Below are 23,966 nucleotides of genomic sequence, written 5' to 3' on the forward strand. Positions count from 1 at the left end.
AAGGTCTCAAGAGCATTCTTCATTGTACTATCCCATGGTAAGGAGCTTGATGCAAATAAACAGGTGTGTGGTCCCCTTCCATTAGCAAATGAATAAGAATATGTTATTTGTAATAGAATGTGAAGGAAAGGAGGACAAAGAGGAAAAACATCAGTTAGAAATAGGCCATCTGCCTTGAAGCTTCTTGAAGAGATCATAGGTCCAACACTGCAACACATAGGCACAGATAAACACTCTCTCAACAATACCCCAAAGGCACAACAAATTAAAAGGAGAATCAATACGTGGGGTTGCATGAAACTGAAGAGCTTCTGTTCAGCAAAGGAAACTGTCAAGAACCTCAATGGAGAGCCAACAGAATGGGAGAAGATTTTTGCCACCTACACCTCTGATAGAGGACTAATATCTAGAGTATACAGGGAACTCAAGAAACTCAACACTAAGAAAACAAAGCATCCAATAACAAAATGGGCAAGCAAATTAAATAGATACTTCATGAAAGAAGAAATTCAAATGGCCAATAAATGCATGAAAAAATGCTCAACATCACTGGCAATCAGAGAGATGCAAATCAAAACTACCCTGAGATTTCACCTAACTCCAACTAGAATGGCAATCATTCAAAACACAAACAACAGATGCTGGCAAGGATGTGGAGAAGTGAGAACTCTAAAACATTGTTGGTGGGATTGCAAATTAGTGCAACCACTTTGGAAAACAGTATGGAGAATCCTCAGAAGAATGGGAACAAATCTACCATTTGATCCAGCAATACCACTTCTGGGTATCTACCCAAAAGATAGGAAACCAAACTACCAAACTATGTTCATAGCTGCACAACTCACCATAGCCAAACTGTGGAACCAGCCAAGATGTCCAACAACAGATGAATGGATTACAAAACTGTGGGATATGTACACAATGGAATTTTACGCAGCCATCCAAAAAAAACTCAATTACATCATTTTCAGGGAAATGGATGGAACTGGAGGACATTATACTAAGTGAGATTAGTCAGTCACAAAAAATAAGAAATCAGATGCTTTCCCTAATATGTGAGAGTTAGGGAGAAATGGGTCATAGGAGGAACTCTAGATGAAAAAGGAAATCCTATAGAGGAGCAAACAAGACAACCTAAAGGAGGAAAAAGGAGGGGGGAAGAGGAAAATCTCTAAAACACAATGTACTTAAACATATGGAAGTCAACCACTAAGCCGAGCAAGGAAAGGAGGGACGGGGAGGGAATGGGGTAGGAATTGGGTAGGGGGTAAATCAGTGATGTGTACATGTATGTACACACAAGTTTTTTTTTTTACCCCAATATGATGTATGAATATAATACACCAATAAAAAATTTTTAAATAAAGAAAATATCTCGCAGAACAAAGTTGGAGTCTGTGTGGATAATCTCTGCATTGCCACAGTTATTAAGTAGGCAGGTAAAATTAGATTTATTTTGTAAACAGATTAGTTACCTTAATTTATCTTTGATGGTTATAGGGAAAGAAATACAGAAAGAAATATAATATTTCAAGAAATAACTGTCCTGTGCATTTTTTGCAGTTCTTGCCAAATACTTAATTCCAGTATTCTTCAATATCTGCCTACAAATTTCCAAACTAGTACTTTAGTTTTTCTTTTATTCTTCTCACTTGACATAACTAAAATGCTACTCTTCTCTAAGGCTTTCAAGTGGCAGACTTTCACCAGAACACCCAATGCTGTCATCAAAAACTTTCATATTTCCAATAAAGTGTCAAATGTCAACAAGTGTCTGTTTGTCAAATAGTCTCTGTATTCCCACTCTGTGGCCAAAAAATGCTTCAGTCTGAATTTGAAAACTTTCAACTGTTGCCTTCTGGATTCAGAAAGCAAGTTTCTAACTATCAGTGATTTTTTTCTTTATTTTCTTATATTTCCGCCTCATTAAATGCTTACTTGCTACCAACATCCATTTGAGAATTATAAATATGGTCACTTGTATTTTTTTAGTTATTTAAAATTATTTTATCTTAAATATTTAAGTATTAAATTTATTTGGAATAGTTTTAGTGAGTAATACATTGTAAATAAAACAAAAATTTCCTCCAGTATTGGGAGCCCTACCATAGAGCTGTATCACAAGTCCTATCTTTAAAAGTCTGGGGGTAGAGGCTAAGTTGCCTTGGCTAGCCTCATAGTTGCCATCCTCCTGTCTCAGCCTTCCAGAAAACTGGAAATCCAGACATCTACCATTGAGCCATGTTGGACAGAACTAAATTCTGTTTCGTTTTCACTCACTTCAAACTGTGATCTTTTAAATTATTAACATAAGGCATTTGTTGAGATAAGACTTCTTCATTTATTCCACTTAATATCACATTTATTCATATTTATTTGAAATCAAAATTAAAATTTGATTACAAGAAAATGTGACTTTAATATTTATTGATCCTAAATTTAATTGAAAATAGAGATAAATGGACAGTACAAAATACATTTTGAAGACATTTATGACTCACCTTTTATGTTCTGTATTTTTTCATTTTCATTCAGGGTACCAAAGCTGCCTATCTTCTAATGCAATTTAAATTTTAAATCTCAAAACATTCATCCCATTCCTAGCAATTAATATAAAAAGGGCTTACTCAATTTTTAATTAACAAGTTTTATAATTAATAACAGACAAATTAATATGTATATTCAATTTTATCCTCTGATTCGATTTTATGATTATTTTTACACTGTGATAAAAATTCTAGTCCTCATGTATATCCCAAATGAACTTCAAGGGAAAGTCTCTCATGTTCTTCTGAAATATTTTGTCAAATCTTTCTTTCTGCTCCACAGTCAAATGATGCTTCCAGTTTCCAATGGTACCTAGTGGGATAAGCACAAGAATGGGCCCTGGGTAATGACAAACACTCACGGGGTGAAGGTTACCCCAATCCATATTAATCCATTTAGTCCCATTGCCCCAGATGTGGAGCCTATATAAGCTTGAAATAAGTAACAAATCCATCACAATTGTAGCTCGAAATAATATATGAATATTTATTATTCTTTCAGAATTGAAAACTTGGGACTTAATATTAATTTATTTCCTAAACAAACAGAAAATATGTTAGTTCTCTATTGGGTTGGATAGCTCACCTTTTCTCATAGAGGAATGAGATAAGAAAGAACCTTAAGAACACAGTAATACAGGAAACTGATCTACATTTCTTTTCCCCATGTGTTAAACTTTCACTGTCCAATCATGACCATTCTTTAGGAAGAAAAAATCCTCAAAGACATAAACATATTAGAATTAATATATTTTACTATATTTGAGGCATTATACTAAGTAAACCATAATAAAAATGTAAAATGATTCTTAACCCTATTATAAAGTATTTCTTTACTTTTAAAAATGCATTTTCCTGCCAGGCATGGTGGCACACACTTGTAATCCCCATGCTTGGGAGGCAGAGACAGGAGGATCATGCAGGTTCGAAGCCAGCCTTGCTGGCTTAAGAGACCCTGTTTCCAAATTAAAAATATAAAACATACGTGTTTTGGAGTGTAGCCCGGAAGTAGAAGGTTTTCCAGGAACCCCAATACCACCAAAAAAAAAATGCATTTTCCTCAATTTTAAGAACATGATACCTAAAAATGTTTTACATAGTGAAGTCAGGGTCACATAGGGGGCCAGATCTGCCATTGTTTTAGTTTTACATAATAAAAGTTGGAAACCAATCATCTTCAGCCATCAGTTATGCTTGTATAAACATTACTGTTTATATTTTGAATGGATAGCAGCTATTATGTGAATAAGATTGCTCATGTGTCTGCTGAAGCTGAGGAATGAAGAGTGAGCTGATACAGGAGGATCATAGTTTAGAGACCAGCCTCAGCAACTTACTGAGACTTTCATAAACCTATCTAGAATTTGTTTCAAAACAAAAAATAAAAATTCCTGGGGGTGCAGCTTGGAGGTAGGATGTCCCTGGGTCCAATCCCCAGTACCACATACACACACAAAAAAAAAATGGCAAAAAAATAAAAAGAAGAATTAAAAAATAAATATCTAGTGCAATTTCTAGATGTTTATATGATTATTCATAAAATCAATGCTCATATCAAAATATATATCTATTCTTAACAACTCTTAGAGCATATTGAGATTGCAATTAGTCTTTTAAGTAACTGAGGTCATAGGAAATAAGGTTAATAAGATATCACTCTAATTTTTGTGATGAAGCAAGCTGACAAATGAGGAAACAATAATGCAAACTTATTTCTGCTCAACAAAATATTTTAAGTTTACTTCCTAAAATAGAATAGAAGAAATGAAAAAAAAAACCCGGGATTAGAATTCTCCTGGTCTAACATTTCCATAGCTTTCAGACAATACTACTAATAAATTTTAAAGAGCAGAGTTTTATGAATTAAATTAAAAAAGGCAGAGTTTTATGAATTAAATTAAAAGAAAACCAAAAAACCATCAGTTTCCCAAGAACCTCATCAGGCCTATTTTCTGTAAGGGTGTTTGATACTCTCCATATTCAAATGCCATTATCAGTTGCAGAGACAAACTGGAAGCCCTGATTATTTCTCTTAGGGTCAAGGGGACCCTCCATGTTTTTGCTACAGTAAACTACTGAGCATCCATCACCTTTGTGCAGGTAAGTTCCTTCATCCTTTCTTGCTCCAAATTTATTTTTAATAAAATCATCATAATCTGCTAGTGGGTCTGACTTCATGTTCTGAAATGTAGCCTGTCTCACAACAGAATCCACGTCTTCCTCACTCAGTTCTTTCTCAAGAAAGCTGCTGATTTTAAGCACTGAGCTTCTGAGGTCCTGGAAGAGTCATGGGTATGAGAAATTATTCAGCTTATGAAGGATGCATGAGTTACAGCTAAACACACAACCTGATCAAGGAGGACTTAGCCCTGGGATGGAAAGAATATTCAACATATAAAAATTAATCAATGCATTGTATCACTTCAGAATAATGAAGAAAAAAGGCATGACTATCTCAATTTATGTAGGAAAACATTTTAAAATGGGAAATATCTTTTTTTTGTTAAAAATTCTCCACGAATATGCCATAGAAGTAAACTATCTCAACATGAGAAATCCAATGAGAAAGGTCATGTGTGCAATATGTACAGCTAATATCATACTAAACTGAGAGAACTGGAAAGTTTTTATACGAGATCTGCGAAAAGCCCAATTCAATTTTACTACTTCTATTTACTATAATCCTGGAAATACTAGACAGAGAAGTTTAGAAGTAAAAAGAAAAAAAGTTATCCAAATAAAAAACAGTGAAATAAAATTATCTTTCAGAAGACAGCATAACATATATGCAGCACTCCTAACCAAAGAACAAAAAACACTAGGTATGATGGCACATGCTGTGGTTTCAGCATTTGGGAGGCTGAGACACAAGGATCGTGGTTCAAGGACAGCCTCAGCTACTTATTAAGGTCCCTACAACTCTTTTATTTTGAGACCCTGTTTCAAAATAAAGAATAAAAATAGGGCTGGTGGTATAGCTCATAGGTAGAATGCCCCTGGGTTCCATCTCCAATAATGCAAACATGAGTAAATAAATAAATACATAAATAAATACATAAAATAAAGAATAAAAAGGATGTGGCTGAGGGTATACTTGGAGGTGGAAAGCCGCTGAGTTTCATCTTCAGTATGCACCCCCCAAAAAATTAGTTCTTAAAAATAGTTTTTAAAAGTTTAATTTTTAAATTATAAATCAGCAAACAAAAAATAAGTTGAATGTCTACATTCCAACAGAAAACAAACCTAGAAGAAAATTAAAATTAAATACATTGACAATTGCACCAAAATTTAAAAACCATAGGAATTAGATCAATAAAAGATGTCAAAAAGCCGAGCGTGGTGGCACTCACTTGTAATCCCAGTACTTGGGAGGCTGAGACAGGAGGATCGCGCAGGTTTGAATTCAGTCTCAGTTACTTAATGAGGCTCTCAGTAACTTAGTGAGACCTTGTTTCAAAATAAAGAATAAAAAATAGGGCTGGGGTGTCACTCATAGTTAAAATGCTCCTGAGTTCCATCTCTAGTACCACACACACACACACACACACACACACACAAAAAAAAATCAGAGACTTATCTACTGACCCATGCAAAAGATTATAAAAAAGGAAATAAATAAATAAAACAATATTCCATATTCATCAATTGGAAGACAGTGATTTTAAGATGCAACAAAAGATGATTCATAGATTTAATGCAATTTCTATCAAAATCCCAATGACATTATTTTTGCAAAATAATGACATTATTTTTGCAAAAATAATTTTAATACAATTTCTTGCAAAAAATAATTTTAGAGTATCAATTTTTTTGCAAAAAATATTTTAATGCAATTTCTATCAAAATCCATTTTTTTGCAAAATAAAAAAATCTGTCATGAAATTCATATTAAATATTAAGAGATGCTAAATAGCCAATCTTGAAGTGGAAAAATTAATTTGGAGTTTTCACACTTTAAGATTTTACATGAAGTAGTAATATATATTATGATGAATTAATGTAATAAAGTCTGGCATGCATAGATAGATGATAGATAGATAGATAGATAGATAGATAGATAGATAGATAGATAGATTACTTTCTTAAAAGAAGAAACCCCTGGCACATGGTACCATGCAGATGAACCTCAAAGACACTATGGTAAGTTAAATAAGCCAGTCAAAAATGATAAATCATGCCAGGCGTGGTGGCGCACACTTGTAATCCCTGTGCTTGGGAGGCAGAGACAGAAGGATCGCACAGGTTCAAAGCCAGCCACGTGGGCTTAAGAGACCTGTTTCCAAATTTTAAAAAGTATAAAAATAGGTCTGGGAGTGTAGCCCGGAAGTAGAAGGGTTTCCAGGAACCCCAGTACCACCAAATAAATAAATAAATAAATAAATAAATAAATAAATAAATAAATAAATAAATGCTGAGCCAGGAATGATGACACACACTTGTAATCCCATAATTTGGAAGGCTGAGACAGGAGAATTGCAGTTTGTAGACAGGCTCAGCTACTTAGTGAGAACCTTTGCAACTCAGTGAGATCCTGTTTCAAAATAAAGAATAAAACATAGGACTGAGGGTGTTGCTCGGAGGTAAAATGCACCTGAATTTCATCCCTAGTATCACAAAAAAATGACAAATGCTGTATAATTTCTCTCATATAAAATACAATGAGTAATCAAATTAAGAAGAGAGAAGCTGGGTACATTGGTACTATACTGTCATTAATATCTTCAGCCAAAACTCTTTTTTGAACTTCACATTTCTATTTTGAGTTTATTTCTCAGGTTATTTATTTAAACATTTCTAACTCACTTTAAATTTCATATTTCAAAAGTAACGTCATAATTGAACTCTCTAAATTGTTTCAGGATTCCCTCAATACCTTAACCACTGTCTCTATAAATACACCATCTAGAAATATGGGAAGATTCCTTGACAACTCTCTCTTTTTAAATATATTTTCCATATAATCACATTCCTTTTGTATGCTGTGTCTTACAACTCTATATTCTCTTCTTTCAAAGTGACTTCGCCGGGCGTGGTGGCGCACGCTTGTAATCCCCGCGCTTGGGAGGCAGAGACAGGAGGATCGCGCAGGTTCGAAGCCAGCCGTGCTGGTTTAAGAGACCCTTTTTCTAAATAAAAAAAAATAATATAAGATAGGTCTGGGAGTGTTGCCCAGAGGTGAAAGGGCTTCCAGAAACTCCAGTACCACCAAAATAAAAAAATAAAAAAAACCAACAAAAAACAAAGTGACACCACTTCAATCCAAAGCACAGTTGATATTCCGTAGATGAGCACACAGTTCTCAAATACATCTGGTCTGCATATGTTTACTATTTTCAATTATAAACCATAAGTAGGAATAATATTCTAAAAGTATTAATTCCATTCCACTGCTATTTTTTGTTAAACTCTTAAAGAGGTTTTTACTACATTGAGAAGTAAAGAATCATTTGATAAAAAAACTTTTCATAACAAACTAATGAGAGTGGTGCTCTAGATATTTGAGGTTAGCTTTATTGCTATAGATGGTGATGCAATAACAAATCACCAAAAAAAATGAGAAAAGAGCACTTAGGAAGACCAGTAAACATGGGAAGGATGGAGAATTCAAGCATCACCCAACACATACAATAGAATTATGAAGAGGACTATGTGTTTTTCTGAAACCAAAAGGAGAGAGATTTTAAACAAAAAAAATTTGTTTTGTGTGGCATTACTGGGGATAGAACCCACAGGCATTCTACCACCGAGCTACACCCCCTAGCTCTACTTTGTTTATTCTTTATTTTGAAACAGGATCACAATTCGTTTCAAAGGGCCTCATTAAGTAGCTGAGGCTGTTCTGAAACCACAATCCTCCTGTCTCAGCCTCCCCAAAATTTTATTTATTTATTTTTATTTTCTTTTTTTGCGGGTCTGGGGATGGAACCCAGGGGCATTTGACCTCCGAGCTACAACCCCTGCCCTATTTTTTATTCTTTATTCTGAAACTGGGTCTCACTGAGTTGCAGAGGGCCTCGCTAAGTAGCTGAGGCTGTCCTTGAACCGCGATCCTCCAGGTCGCAGCCTCCTGAATGCTGGGATTACAAGCATGCGCCATGACACCGGGCTCCAAAAATTTTAAAGTAGTCTTTCTGTCTTACCTTCTTTAGATCTTCATAACTCATGAACAGAATGTTGAAGTCATCTTTGTGTTCATACCAGCCTCTTATGTGATTGAACCAATAGCTTCCCCAAACTGTGAAAAAATTGTAAATAATGGGATAAAGGTATCACATTGGTTCAATGGCAGAATATACTCTATCTTTTCTGGTTTAAACTCTTCAGGATAAAACAAAGCTCCCATCATTGTATATCTACATTGGTGTTTTAGAATGGCTAGAGCTTTGGAAAACATTTGCATGATTTTCATAGAAACCCGCCTATGCAAGCTACTCAATGCATGTAAGAAAGGAGGAATAAAGAGATAAGAAGCCCAAGGGCCTTTATTTAAAGATATACTTAAAGCAAGTATCTTCATTTTCTATTTTCTCCACCCAAAAACATGTGTCTCTGTTTATCTTCTGATTCTCTAAGATCTCTGGAGAGCAGGCTTAGCTCTCTACAATGAGAGAGAATGTGAATGCAGTCCTCTAAATGAGTGAGGTCCTGATCGCACACTCTAGAATCTTGTATCACTCAGTGTTCCTCAAAAGTAGAGTCAACAAATCCACAGCTGCCCTGTTAAGACCCCCTCAGGTCCATGGTAGAGCACAGGAACTCCCCTCAACATTAGCCATTCTAGAAATTTTGAGACTACCTTCATCTCTAGCTCCTTTTAATTACTAGCAAATTTGTAACCTATGGTCTGATCACAATATTTTTTAAACTATTTGCCTTTTGCACACTGGTCCTGACAAGGACAATAATGCCTCTGGGTGGCAGACTTGAGTTGGTGTACAACAGTAACACATGTGCATATATTGTCCAATATTGCCAGTCTCTGTCTCTCTAAATGCATTCCCTAAGTTTCTTGATAAATAAATTCATAGTTACCTTCTCCATCTAGAAACTTTTCCATGAAATGCTGTATGTTTTCTGTATTCTTTAATCTATACAGCCAATTTGAAAAATGAAAATGAGAGACCATAACATCTTTAGGATTTCTGTAGATATAAAGAATCTGAAGGAAGAATTATGAAATATGTTAATTCTTGGTTAATCATAAAGGTTTTTAACAGATACATAATGATTTCTTTTTTAATGAATCATAATTATTTTCATCCAGTCTACTAGTCAACAAAATTTAGGTGGTTAACAATTTTTTGCTATTTCAATGTTTTTGAAAATATTTTACTTACATGACCTTTCAGATGTGTGACATAATGTAGTACAAATTTCTAAAAAGTTAAATTGATTATTTGTATTATTTATAAACATTGCAATGTAATTTATAGTGTCTGTATTAATTGAGCTTTCATGAATATTATGTGATGTTTAATGTATCTCCAAGGTAGTATTGGAGAGAAGTGAAAAAGGAAGAACTACTTATGATGTTGAAATAGTTATCCATATAAAAAGAATCAAAAGAAAATGTGTCTTATATCACACAGAAAAATAATTTACAAATGGATTAAGTATTTAAATATGTACAAAAATCTTTGACATAAAATTCACATTTCCAATCTTGAAACAATGAATGATATTTTAAACAAAATGTAAATATCTAAAACAAAAACACAGTTCCAATGTCTTAAAGTTTAAAATGCTATTATTTACAGTGCTTCATAAAATTTTAAAAAGCCATAAAATATGAGAGAAACCACACATATAAGTAAAAATGGATTAGAATCCAGAGGCTGTTTCAAGTAAATTAATTAAAAATTTGGGAGAAAGACATAGTCCTTCTGCAGAATAAAAAATGATTGTAACCAATAACGTTATCAATATGTTTTTAATCTCATTATTGATTGTGGACATGCAAATTAAGTTTCCTTTGGGATGCCATTTTATAACTACCACTTTGACAAAAATTTACTAGTCTGATATATAAGATTACTAGGGGAAAAATAAAATCATATCTATTGCTAGTGGTAACATGTGTGGATATACTTGCTTTCTTAAAAAAAATATAACAACACCCCATCAAGTTGAATATTCTGTTTTTGTGCTTGGCAGTTACATTCTTGTATGCATATCCTAGGAAACATCATGCATATGCAAACAGCAAACATATTCAGTTTAGTTCATAGTAGCATATATTAATAGCAAAGTCTTGTAATAAACTAATTCCTCAGTGAAACAAAAGTAGATATTTGATAGAATTACTTAAATTATTTGTGCATTATGCAGCAGTAAAAATAGCACTGACGATCAAGAACAAACAAGAGCACATGGCAAAGTCCCAACAAAAGATAGAATAAGGGACAATATAAAATTAAATAAAATGGAAGGCCACACCATTTAATAGGACAATGTATAATTTGTGATGCTAGAACAGGAACACTTGTACACTGTGATATTTGTCTATAGGCATAAGACTAAATAGGAATACTATAATTAATAATTTATAATGCTAATCATATTCTATACTAAAAATGATGATATTCACCATCTTAAACAGTATTTTAAAGATAAAAAATGAAAGCAGATATGCTAAGCACTTAAGATAGAAATGCAGGTGGGCATTTTGGGGCACATTTGTAATCCCAGCATTTGAGAGGCTGATACAGGTGTATCATGGTTCGAGGACAGCATCAGCTACTTGGTGAGGCCCTTTGAAACTCAGTGAGACCTGATTCAAAATAAAAACAACAAAAAATAGAGCTGTGGGTGTAGCTTGGAGGTAGAATGCCCCTGGGTTCCATCCCCAGTACAACAACAACAGCAAAAAAAGCAAGAAATGCAAACTAACACATAAAATAATTAAAGTAAAAGCACAAATCAACAAAGCAGGAAACGTTATGCTTCAAAAAAAAGAAGCTAGTTCTTCACAGGATACAAACTCAGTAAAATAGAAAACTACTTATGTCCCAGAAATCTGAAAAGGAGAGAATATGAAAATTTTCATCATTACAGGATGAATGGAAAATACTTCACAGAATTGGAGTAAATTGATAAGGTCATAGAAAAAAAAAAACTATGTTGTAGTATGTTAAACATCTTACAGTCTAAAGAAAAGGAGCCAAAAATGTTTTGAGAACATTGTGAAGCACATAAGGAAGACAGAAAAATGGACCTGATTGACAAGAACCATAGGATGAAGCTGGAGGAATGTTGGAATATCTCTGTGCCAATTGTCCCAATCAATCTATAATTTATTAAATTACAATAAACATTTAAAATCATTGTGGTATTAAAATATTTTTGTAAAGGTTGATGGGAAAATTTATCTTATCAATTGTGATGCAAAAAAATCAAGCACTACCACGTATTCAACATAATGTATTCATTTTTGGAATAAAGAATACAGATTGGGAAGAGCAAGACTATAAAAATTTAGTATGTCGATACACAGGCTTCCAAAAGGTGGGGATTCCTGAAGTGAGACCCTTAAGAAAGTATTTTGGGACAACTGGTAAACCCCTTGGACAAGTTGCAATATTCATATCTCATATCACACACAGTATGAGACACACTTTATTATCATGAGTGCAAAATTCAAATGAAACTAATTAGGAAAAATCTTTCAAATATTTGCATAAATGCTGCATAGAATGTGATTTCTTTGAAAAGTACCAGACCCTGTTATTAATGACTCACAGATTGGTTACATAAGATGAAAACCTTTCAACAATTTTTAAAGTGAGCTATAAATTAGAGAAACTTATATACCATGTAAAGGCTTCCATCAACCAGTAAATAAGACAAACTAAAACAAAACTGGCAAAGAATAGAAAGAATATATGAAGGCCCATAAAAACATAACAGTCTCAGCCAGGTGTGGCAGAGTACTCTTGTAATCCTAGTACTGAGATAGGAGGACAGCCAGCCCAACTACTTAGTGCAACTTAGTGAGACTCTGCATCAAAAAGAAAAGAGGGCTGAGGGTGTAGCTCAGAGGTAGAATGCATCTGGGTTCAATTTCCAATACCACAAAAAAGGTTCATTTAAGTAAAAAGTGTAACTTATTCAAGAATGAAATATATTTTTACCTAGCATATTAGCAGTTTGATAATTCTCATTGCTAATAATCAAGTGAAGTAAGAAGCAATCTTATATTCTATTTGATAAAGTATAAGCTTGATATATTGTAGAATGCAGGTAGGTGATGACTGCTAACACTTAAACTAGTAGGAAATTTTAATCTGAATATTTTGTGAAACATGGCACCAGAGTAAGAAAATACAAATTTTATAGAAATTTTTATAAAAATGTGATATGTATAATCTATCCAACCATAAAATATGTATTAAATATCTCATAGCCAATACAATAAAATCCCTTGCACCATAAGTGGAATGAACATTTATGTGCTGATGTACAAGAAATTTGGCCATATGCTATATAATTACAGTGCAAATTCTATGTGCAATAATTTAATAAATGCATAACTTTATAACTTTATATATTTTTAATGTGTAAGACAATATCCTAAATATCTAAGAATCTTAAGATTTAAAAGAATGCAGATGAGCCAGGCGTGGTGGCGCACGCTTGTAATCCCCGCACTTGGGAGGCTGAGACAGGAGGATCTCACAGGTTCGAAGCCAGCCTCAGCTACTTAGGCTCTCAGCAACTTAGTGAGACCCTGTTTCCAAATAAAATATAAAATAGGTCTAGGAGTATAGCCCGGAGGTAGAAAGCCTCTGGGTTCCACCCCCAATACCACCAAAAAATAAATAAATAAATAAATAAATAAATAAATAAATAAATAAAATAAAAATAAAAGAATGCAGATGCATGGGGATGGGGAACAATATTAAAGCAGATATTTTGTCTGTGCAAAAATTGATTAAGTTCTATGACATACTTTAGCCTTTTTCTTCTTCAGACCTTTTGGTGCTAAATAATATGGGATGTGGGAAGAAATGAGGCGAGGAGAAGGCATTTCTGAAAAGTTTACATTGTGATCACTATATTCAAGGAACCGGACTCTATTAATTGCTCTGATGTTTTCAGTTCTGTTTCGATGTCTTTCAAAATAAATCAAGCATAGTATCTGCTGAATCCAAATGCTACCTGTAAAAATAAATAATCTTGTTTTCAAACCTGAAATGATTGTCAAAAATAAATACTAACAGTAAAATTATTTATCTTAAAACCATTTGGTATATCCTTTTTTACTTTTCTATATTTTTATTGGTGCATTGTATTTACACATCATAATGGGGTAAAAAACTTGTTTAGACATAAATGCACACATCACCCAGCCAGCCCCCACCTAGTCCCCACCCCACTCCTTCCCATCACTCCCTCCCATGCTTGGCTTAGTGGTTGACTAAGACTAAGTATGCTAGCGAGTTTGTCCAATTTCTGGTTTGCCTTAGTCTGTGTTTAACATTAGAGTACTGAGGATGGAATCAAGGACCCTTAGTCCTTTCTCACTTGAAGTGTTGTGGTTGTTCTGATTGCATGAAAATGGTGAATCAGGTTAATTCTCCAGCTCCTTCTCTGTGGTTCTTGAATGGCATGTGAGATCCTTTTGGTACTATTAGTAACTTACAATGATTCTACATATGATAGTTCCACACATGCATAAAATGGGTACTGATGACATTAGGGTATTAGCATTTCCATTTCTTTGTTACTTCTTCCAGTTTGAAGCCCTTCAGCTCATTTCATATATATGCATATATATTCATTTCTTGTGGTACTAGGAATTAAACACAGAGGCATGATAAAGTACAACCCCGGCCCTATTTTATTTTTTACTTTGAAAGACAATTTTTAGGTTGCAAAGGGTCTCACTAAGTTTCTGAGGCTGGGCAGCTGGGAACCTGTGATCCTCCTATCTCAGCCTCCCAGGTATTGAGCTTAGAGGCATGTGCCACCAGACATGGCTAGAAAGTCATTTTCTACTCTTTTGTGGGAACCTCTGTCTTCTTCCTGAGACTGTTTTTTTTGTGGTGCTGGGGATTGAGCCCAGGGGCATGCTACCTCTGTGCCAACCCCCAGTTTACTTTTTTATTCTTTACTTTGAAACAGGGTCTCACTTAGTTGCAGAGGTTCTCACTACATAGCTGAGGCTGGCCATGAACCCTGATCCTCTTGTCTCAGACTCCCAAGTCTTGTGGTCACAAGCATGTGCCACCATGTCTTGCTCTGAGACCTTTATTTTTATAACTTTACATTTGAGATATATAGATAAATTGACAAAGCAAGCTCAGTACCTCTCCCTTTTCTTGCTACTGACTATTTAAGATCTAATATTATCAAAAACTTTATTTAATGTATGTGATATGGTAAGTGGTCTGGTATACACAAGACATTGAAATATTTGGCAGATATTGATAACTCAATAAATATTAGTCATGTCTTTAAAATAGTAAGAACTTAAATATAATTTTGTTTTTACTTGTAGGTAAAAAGTATGGACAATATTGATGCACACATACTTAACCTTAAAGGCTGTAATTTTGAACGTTCTTTTGTAAATATTGATAGAGTAGAAAATATAGAAGATTTTGAAATTAGAGATGATGATGTTTTCTCAATCACATATCCCAAATCTGGTAAGTGTTGGCATGGAACATCTGATACCAGGCTTCACTTTGGTTAGGTGATACATGTGTATGAAGTGTTCTTTTCCAGCATTAACAGCAGCCCAGCCTTCATGCAGACAAACATTAAGAATCAGAAAAAAGTTAAATGAAACCCAAATCTCTAGGATATAAGTATATTTGCAATGCCTATATTGTCAATTCTGATGGGACATATGAATTAATCAAATATGAAGGCAAGATTAGGTGTTTGGCAAATGCTGACCTGTTAGCTTGGTCTATGGGACAGATTTGAGGCAGTAAAGGTCGTTTTTCTTCAAATTGTAAATGTTTCATTAATGAAAGGCTCTAGCTCTATCCCTCTTAAAGTTTCATTTTCCCAAAAGCTAACTTTCTTCAGCAGTATTCCATGAAAAGATCTTGACCAGTAGAGTCTACCAGGAAATAGTTTTTTAGGTCTGTGAAGATCCTAAGTATAAGGAAGTGTGAAACACAATCTTGTGCCCCAGGAGGTAGGTGCTGTACCTAAGGTTGACTTCTACTTCAGCAAGGGGTGAAACCTAGAAAGCTTGGTTTGAGTTCTAAGTGTTATATGCAACCTATGTGGTAAATCTGTAGTTATTAAAAATTTTACATACATTTTTTGGTTTATTTAGGATGTAGCTGTCCCTGAGCACCTCAAAAAAGTTGGTCATACATAGTTTTACTATATAATAAATAACAAATATTTTTTCACTATATTGCTTTGCTCACTTCAAGTCCTACTTTATCCTTACAGCTTTAGATGCTTATTTTATTACCGAACGAGCTAGGCATGGTGAGGAGGTCATTCAATCTTACCGTAGATCCTGACCCCAAAGGTTTGATGATCAAAACCTGAGAAGGGTCTAGCATTTTACCCTATATGCAAACTAACTCATAAACCTGCCATAGTTTCAGAGATGCTGGCAGAAGACAAGAGACTCCTAGTTCACAGAGGATTTTTCCAGTCATGGCACAGCTGATAGTGAAACTGCCTCCCACTAATCCTTATGGATCCTTGATCTTTACAAGTTCTTCTTGGGTCCTTTTGATGAGATCTAGTGTTAATCTGAGATATATTACAACTTGCCCAGTGTGTGACCACACCAAGTTCTTGATAATTACTGTAGTAGTTTGTAGGAAGCCATCTACTACTGTGATTAGTAGTAGATGGCTTTATTTGTAGATATAAGAGATCAGTTCCGTGTGTGTGTGTGTGTGTGTGTGTGTGTGTGTGTGTGTGTGTGGTATTGGGTATGGAATCTACCTCTGAGCTACACTCCCAGCACTATTTTTTATTCTTTATTTTGAAACAGGGTCCAACTGAGTTGCAAAGTGCCTAACTAAGAAATATCTGAGGCTATCCTTGAACCGCAATCCTCCTTTTTCAAGCCACCCGAATGCTGGGATTACAAGTGTGTGCCACCACGCTCAGCCAGAGTTATCATTAACAACTATTATCTGATTGTGGTTGTACATGTCTATAATCTTAGTAAGCTGAGATAGGAGGCTAGCAAGTCTAAGGACAGTCTGGGCCAATAGTGCAACTCTCATCAAACTAGTAAGACCCTGTTTCAAAATATAAAAATAAAAGTAGGGCTGGGTGTATTTTGAAGGTAGAATGTCTCTGGGTTCAATTCCTAGTACAAATAAATGAATGAAAAAATAAATGAATAAATACATACAAATCTTATAGAACTACTACATTTGATAACTTCTTAAATAGAACTACTTTCTGTGGATAGAGAGAGCAGAGTAGGGCTGCAGCAGTTAAGGTCTCATTGTAGGTGGGTGATCTAGGGAAACATAAAAGATGAGTTTGCAACTGTGTGATTCCATTTTCATCATCATTTGTAACTTGATGGCAGGTGGGCATCTAATGAAGAGTAAAAAATGGACATAGTCTTACATCATACAGTCTTACATCATACCTTGTCAATACCTTTCTATTCCATAACTCTTTACCAACTAACTGGACCAAACCTACAAATGAGGTTTCATGTGTATGATTCCATTTTCATCATCATCTGTATCTTCATAGTGGTTAGGTTACAAGTTAGTATCACTGAAGGTCATGGCCCCTGGAACATAATCCACAAGTAGTTTTTCTTGTGTTCACATTCTTGGTGTGCTTATTGGGCAGCTGCAGTGGGCATCTACTGAAAAGTAGAAAATGGACATAGGTGTACATCATAGAATATCCCAAATACCTTGTCAATACCTTTCTGTTCCATAACTCTTTACCATGGACCATCCACCTGTTGGCATTTCAAACTGGAAACCTGATAGTCAATATCTTTGCAACAGACCATATAACATTGTGAAAAATCCTGGTGGTGCAAAGTGTGAAGCACAGCATATGATTTCTAAGTCTGTGACTACTCTCTTTGTTGTTTGTTTTTATATATTGGGTAGAGTCATCTGTAAGCCACACATGATGTTTTTAACTTGGCCTATATAGGTTCTTTTATTTTTAAAGTTTTGAACAGTACTCATAGATCACATCTCTCTCTCATTCCTACTTACTGGTTTCTTTCTGCCTTATTTTCTTCCTTCAATTTACATTTTGAAACAATCCTTTAAAAAAACTATATTGAAATAAATTGTTTTTCCCTCAATGAAAATAGAGATAGGTCATAACTATATTTTATAACAAAACAAGAAACATGTTAAAATAATCTGTTTAAGCCTTACAGTGGCCTGGACTTTAAAGACATACAGTTTTTCTCAGATGTTTACATTTCAGCTAGGACTGATTAAAATAACAAATTTCCAAGTACCCTTGAAAAGCAAAATAATCTTAGTATAAGAAGTTCATTAAAAGAGATAGAGAAAATACCCAAAGCCTTTATGCTAACTCTGTAATTGAAATGCAGTAGTTTACTTATTTGCAGAGGAGTATCCTGGATGGATAAAAAGGTGAATTTAATCCTGGAAATATAGGATATCAAATATACTATAGCAATCCAGAATAATAGTTGTTTGTTTAGTCTAAGTTATAAAATTATACATTTTAACAGGTAGTAAAATGCACAGATACTTAAACTGTTAAGTAGTTTAAGTCTTAAAAAAGTAAACACAAGAGATAATCTTGATAAAATATAAAGTCTCTATTTTTTTAAGGCTAATTCTGTAGAACTTTACAATGAGCATCTCAACTTAGGAAAACTCAATTGTTTTAACATAAAAGAAATGCATTAAATATAACTTTTAGAAAACTGATTAAATTTTCTTTTAGTTTTAACCTGCCTTATTACATAAATATATATATATAAAACCTTTTCTTATTCAGTGTCTATAATATGGGCTGGCTAAAGGCAAGTTATTTACATATTACAGAAGGACTCCATGGTTTAACTGCAACTTTTTCAAATCCTTTATTAGGCTTTTTTAAATCAGTTTTTTAAATTTTATCCTACTGGGCTCTAGTAGTATGACAATTATTTGTTAGTGTGGCCAAAATGGCCACACTGATTTTATTATTTTTAAAATTATTAGGATGATCAGGTAAAAGAACACATAGTTGTTTTCATCAAAGCAATGTATACAAAATTATACATTGACCTGAACCCTGTTTTTTGCAATCTTTGTTGTCTTTTAGTAAAGACCCCAAACAAATCTATTTCACAATAGTTTTTTACATATACAATTTAGAAGTCCATTTGATTGAATAAAATGTTATCTTAGATTTTAAAAAGCCTCAAACATTTCAAAGCATTAATTGCATCTTGCATTTACTATTTTTTTTTTTTTTTTTTGGTGGTACTGGGGTTCCTGGAAACCCTTCTACCTCCAGGCTACACTCCCAGACCTATTTTTACATTTTTATTTAGAAACAGGGTCTCCTAAGCCAGCGTGCGGCTGGCTTCGAACCTGTGCGATCCTCCTGTCTCTGCCTCCCAAGCGCTGGGATTACAAGCGTGCTCCACCACGCCTGGCATGCATTTACTCATTTTAATTTAATAATTAAATTATAGATTACCACCAGAAAAATCAAGACATTAGATAAACATTATTGGTGTCTGAAAACACATTTTTTTTCCTTTCTGCCACAAAGAAAACTTTGAAAAGTAATTAACATCATAACCTTAACTGACTATATAACTAGGGGGAAAGGCATATGCTCTTATTTTAATTTCTTAAAATAATTTTTAGCCATAGTTTGAGACATTTTAGTTCAAGTTGGTAGAGCTTCAGTCCATCCCAAAAAGGTGTCCACCATAACCAAGAGATACTTATACCCATCTTGCCCACGATTTACCTCACTAAATTCAATTTCCCAGAAATTCTCTAGGACTTGTTCCTCTGGCTTGAACATTTCTGCAGGTATAAGAGGCTCCACTACTTGATTTTTGACAGGCAATGCAGCAAGTGACTACTTGATGGATGAGATATTTTAGTCTTGGAATGTGGTATACTCTGGTCAGAAGCTGGTAGAGTTTTGTCTCCCCCCAAATGTGTATTTTGATGGCCTTGTTTTATCCATATTTGGCTCAAGGCTGAAGGTATCGGAATTCTGTTGTCCAGGAGAAGTTTCCAACCTAATTGGTGGGTAATTAAGGACTCAGTGGATCTTAAGTTTAAAGGGGCTTAATCAGGGCTGTCAGGCAGCTCTGTGAGAGAGGTGAGAATCTCCAGAAACTCTATGGGGATCACTTCTCCTTTTGCTGCTTTCTTCGCAGTGTGGTCTGCTGCTTGGTTACCTTTCAAGCTACCTTTCAGGGAAGTCATATTGCTTTGAGCAACGCTACAATTTCAGGCACATTTTTTAATATGTTGTCCTTTTGAAGGTTCCCTTTTTTGTTATGTTGCCCCATGAACATGAGCCAAGGCAAAAGCATAGCAGCTGTCACTATAAATATTAACAGCTTTTTATTTCTCCAACCTTTGGGTCTGGGCTAAAGCTATTAGTTCAGCTTTTGGGGAAGAGGTGCCATGTTTAAGTGCCTGAGTCCATTTTACCCCAGACTGGGTCATGACTGCTGCCCATGCATACCTGATTCCATGCTCAATGAAACTGCTTCTATTTGTGAAATCAGTTTCATCTGGCATAGGCAAGGGTTGGCCAGTGAGATCTCTGGTGCCATGGGTGATATCCAGGATTTTCTGGCTGTCATGAGAGAGTGCCTATTCTTCAGTATTCGGCAGGAGGATGGCAGGGTTTAGTGCCCTAGAATGAACAAAATAAAGGTGAGGTTGATTTAGAAACTGTACCTATAACTGGGTAATTCTGGGATTTGACATCCATCTTTTGCATGGCCCCCTTAATAAGGTTTCCACAGCATGAGAAGCATGGTTGATTGAGTCCTGTTCCAGGGTTAATTTATCAGCCTCCTTCACTAATACAGATATTACTGCAATGGCTCTCAGGCAGCTTGGCTACCTGGCTGCCACTGGGTCTAGTCTTTTTGATAGAAAGGCTACTGGTCATTTACATGGTCCCAGGGTGTGCGCTAGCATCCCTTTTGCTATTCCCTTTCTGCCACAAATAGGAAGAAGGGCTTATGAAATTAGAAAGAGCTAGTGCTAGGGCTGAGGCTAGAGTCAATTTGTGATTAATGAAAGCTTGTTGTTCTTCCTCTGTATTATCTTTATTTTGAAATAATAAAATATTTTAATCTGGGGAATCTCAACTAATTTTGAAATTACTTTTCTCTCAAATTCTTTTAACTTTTGAAGATGTTTTTTAATATCAGGGATTGACTGAGAAACAAATGCCATATTTATAATGCACCAATTTTGAGAGCCTTGAGGTCTAGGGGTATATAGATTTGATAAACCTCCATTTGCTGCTCTAAAAAAGCAGTAAGAGACTCACTTGTCCTTTGTACCACATCATCTACCTTGGACATGTTAGTGGGATTTTGATTGGCAGTCTGACTCCTCCAAGCAGAGCCTGGTGGTATCTGGCTATTTCCTCCTTACCTGGATCTGAGCTGTAGTCCAAGTTAGGCTCACTAGAAGTGATCACATGTTCTAGGTGCTGGGGATCCAAAGTAGGTGCTTCATTATAACCTAAAACAGTTTATTGGGCTCCCTGCCAGAATCTCTCCTTTTCTTCTAAAGTAAACAAGGTCTGAAGGATTTGCTGACAATCATCCCATGTGGGTTGATGGGTAAAGAATATAGTATCTAGCCGGGCGTGGTGGCGCGCGCTTATAGCTTGGGAGGCAGAGACAGGAGGATCGTGCAGGTTCAAAGCCAGCCGCGTGCTGGCTTAGGAGACCCTGTTTCCAAATAAAAAAATGTAAAAATAGGTCTGGAAGTGTAGCCCAGAGGTAGAAGGGCTTCCAGGAACCCCAGTACCACCAAAAAAAAAAAAAAAAAAAAAAAGAATATAGTATCTAACAAATGTATAAGTGTCTGGGGCTTCTCAGAGAAAAAGGGATTTTGGAGTCTTCAGTTATATAAATCAGTTGTTTAGAAGGGATCATATTGTGTGGAACACAGCCTAGAAAAAAACAAGAACTAGATTGAATAGTAATCTATCCTAGTGTGATAAAGGGGGAAATATTGTGGTTCCATAATTTCTTTCTTTGATGTTGGACTTAAATCAGTTGATATGTATTTCTATACCACAATTTTTAAAACTTCAATAAATTTTTTCTTAACTGTCAAAAATATAAAACAAAATCTAAAAATTAACTGTTGATTCTTATCTTTTCCCAAGAGGGTCTATTTTTCCTGAGGCAAACATCCCCAAAGGCCCTCACCTTTAATCCTAGTCCTATCTGCCCACAAAACCTAAAGTTTCTAAGATCTTTAATAAACCAAGAGTCCATAAGCAATATCTTGATGTAAGATAGAAGGAATAAGTAGGTATAAAGGAGATAGACAGGAAGGAAAAGTAAACTTAACTTTAATATAAGAACCTAGAGCTCTTTTAGTACACAAACCAGTTCTCTTTTCCAAGCCTGACTCCAAAATTCTTGGGAAACCCATAGATCCTAGAGTTAACTTAAAAAAAACTATAATTTCCCCATGCATTGATAATAAGACAGATGCAATATTTTGATAAGCCTATAACTTAGGACACTCTAGCATATCTGTCAATCAGGTAATGAGGACCTTAATCAACCAATCAACCTGAGGGCCTTAAGGCTAACCACCAGACTACCATAAACTTCCTCAGGACTACCAGACTAAGCTCATCCTCACATACTTTCTCTAGCCCACCCCTCATGAAAGTCTCCTATACAAAAAGAACTCTAAATTTACCAATATGCCTTCCTTATCTTAAAGTGGTCCACATTCTGTCTTGAATATGTATTTCCTTCCCTTTCCCAAATGTCTTTGCCCATGTCTTTGACTGGCATGTGCTGAAATTCTTTTCCATCATGTTAGCCATGGAAACTGAAGATTCTGAGTGCCTGAGCTGAGGGCTCACCTCAATATCTTTGTATCATGGAGGACAACAGGTCAGAGACATTGATTTTGGTGATTTTGCTAAAATGTTCTTTTGCACCCTCTCTTAAATGGGTTTTTAATGTATATATGTACATATGTATGTTCATGTACAAACCTCTGACCTTCAGTTTCATGGACCAACAGAACATAAACTCAAACTGCCCTTTTGAATGGCTCCCCATTCTTGGGTGACAGGGGGGAGCCCTCACACCATGCAGATTAAGGGTGGCAACTGACACTGTTCTTAGAGGCCTGGCAAGAGTCTTTGAACCCTAAAGCTGAGTAGGAGTTCAATGGTCCCCCACTTTTTGTTTGTTTCTCCTTATGTAGTATTCTTTTTTGTTGTCTGTTATTGTTTTGTTTTGTAAACTTTGCTTAAGTTTGGGAGTTATGGGATTTGGGTAAAGGTTTCTTTTTTTCCGGCCATATAAACCTGCTTCCCCTTAGAAGATGAGTGTTTATTCATAAAAGCACCAAAGACATTGCCTACCCCTTTAGAAAACATACCCTGTTCCTGGGTCAGATGGAACATGATTTGCTTATCTGAAAAAATGCATATAAGGGGCTGATCTCCCAGCATTTTTGAGCACCCCGTGGTTAGTCCAAAACTCTGTGGGAAGTTACCAAAAGGAAGTTATGTGAAAGTCAAGGGAGTCACCCTTGCAAAACATCACATACCTTGACTCAGTACACATTAAAGGCCAATCTTTGACTCTAAAAACTTTGTCATAATTGTCTCTTTGTAATCTCATGAGAACTTTGCCTTAACTAAATATATTGACTTACATAATTGTTATTTTTCTTCTGTTTGGTACTTAATATATGGGAAATAAGTATAATTTTAAGATAGATAAAGCCAAATTATAAAAAATGTTGGACTTCCAGGAAGATAGCGACTTAACAGAAGCAGCACATACCATTCCTGCTGACAATTAATCTCCATTGCCTTAAAAACAGTATTCTAAAAAAGTCACAAAACACCATAACATTAAAAATAATATAAGTAAAAGGAAGAAGGGAAAAAAAGTGATCAGAGAGCAGAAAAGAAACCTATCAGTCTCTTGGCCATGGGTGCCACGGTAGAACCATCTTCCCTCACTGCACCTGACTCCAGAGACAAACAGGAAAACAACCAAGGACTTAAAGTAAGTAGCTGCAAATCATCTAAATTATACACCATTCATTCCTCATGCACAAAGATCGGCTACAACATGCAGTGGTGGCAGCTGAGCACACCATGCCCTCCAGAGATCCAGATCAGTGCTCAACAACACCGTAAGTAAAGACGTCATCTTTATTTACATCATCCCTGTAGGAGAACATCCATTTGTGCCCCCAGGGATTCTTGCAGCCA

At 35.2% G+C, this 23,966-nt stretch overlaps 1 protein-coding gene across 1 annotated transcript; it reads right to left on the reverse strand.

Moving 5' to 3' along the window:
* Positions 1-2,737: 2,737 nt before the first annotated feature.
* Positions 2,738-22,794, reverse strand: LOC308266078 (amine sulfotransferase-like; the record flags this gene model as incomplete). Its single annotated transcript, XM_080700112.1, has 7 exons — positions 2,738-2,859; positions 4,637-4,823; positions 8,687-8,781; positions 9,579-9,705; positions 13,495-13,703; positions 21,131-21,220; positions 22,728-22,794. 7 exons carry the CDS (start codon positions 22,792-22,794, stop codon positions 2,738-2,740), a joined length of 897 nt encoding a protein of 298 aa, XP_080556238.1.
* Positions 22,795-23,966: the final 1,172 nt, after the last annotated feature.

The sequence above is a fragment of the Muscardinus avellanarius genome (genome assembly GCF_963383645.1).
Source record: "Muscardinus avellanarius genome assembly, chromosome: 8".
In the NCBI taxonomy this organism is placed as follows: Eukaryota; Metazoa; Chordata; class Mammalia; order Rodentia; family Gliridae; genus Muscardinus; species Muscardinus avellanarius.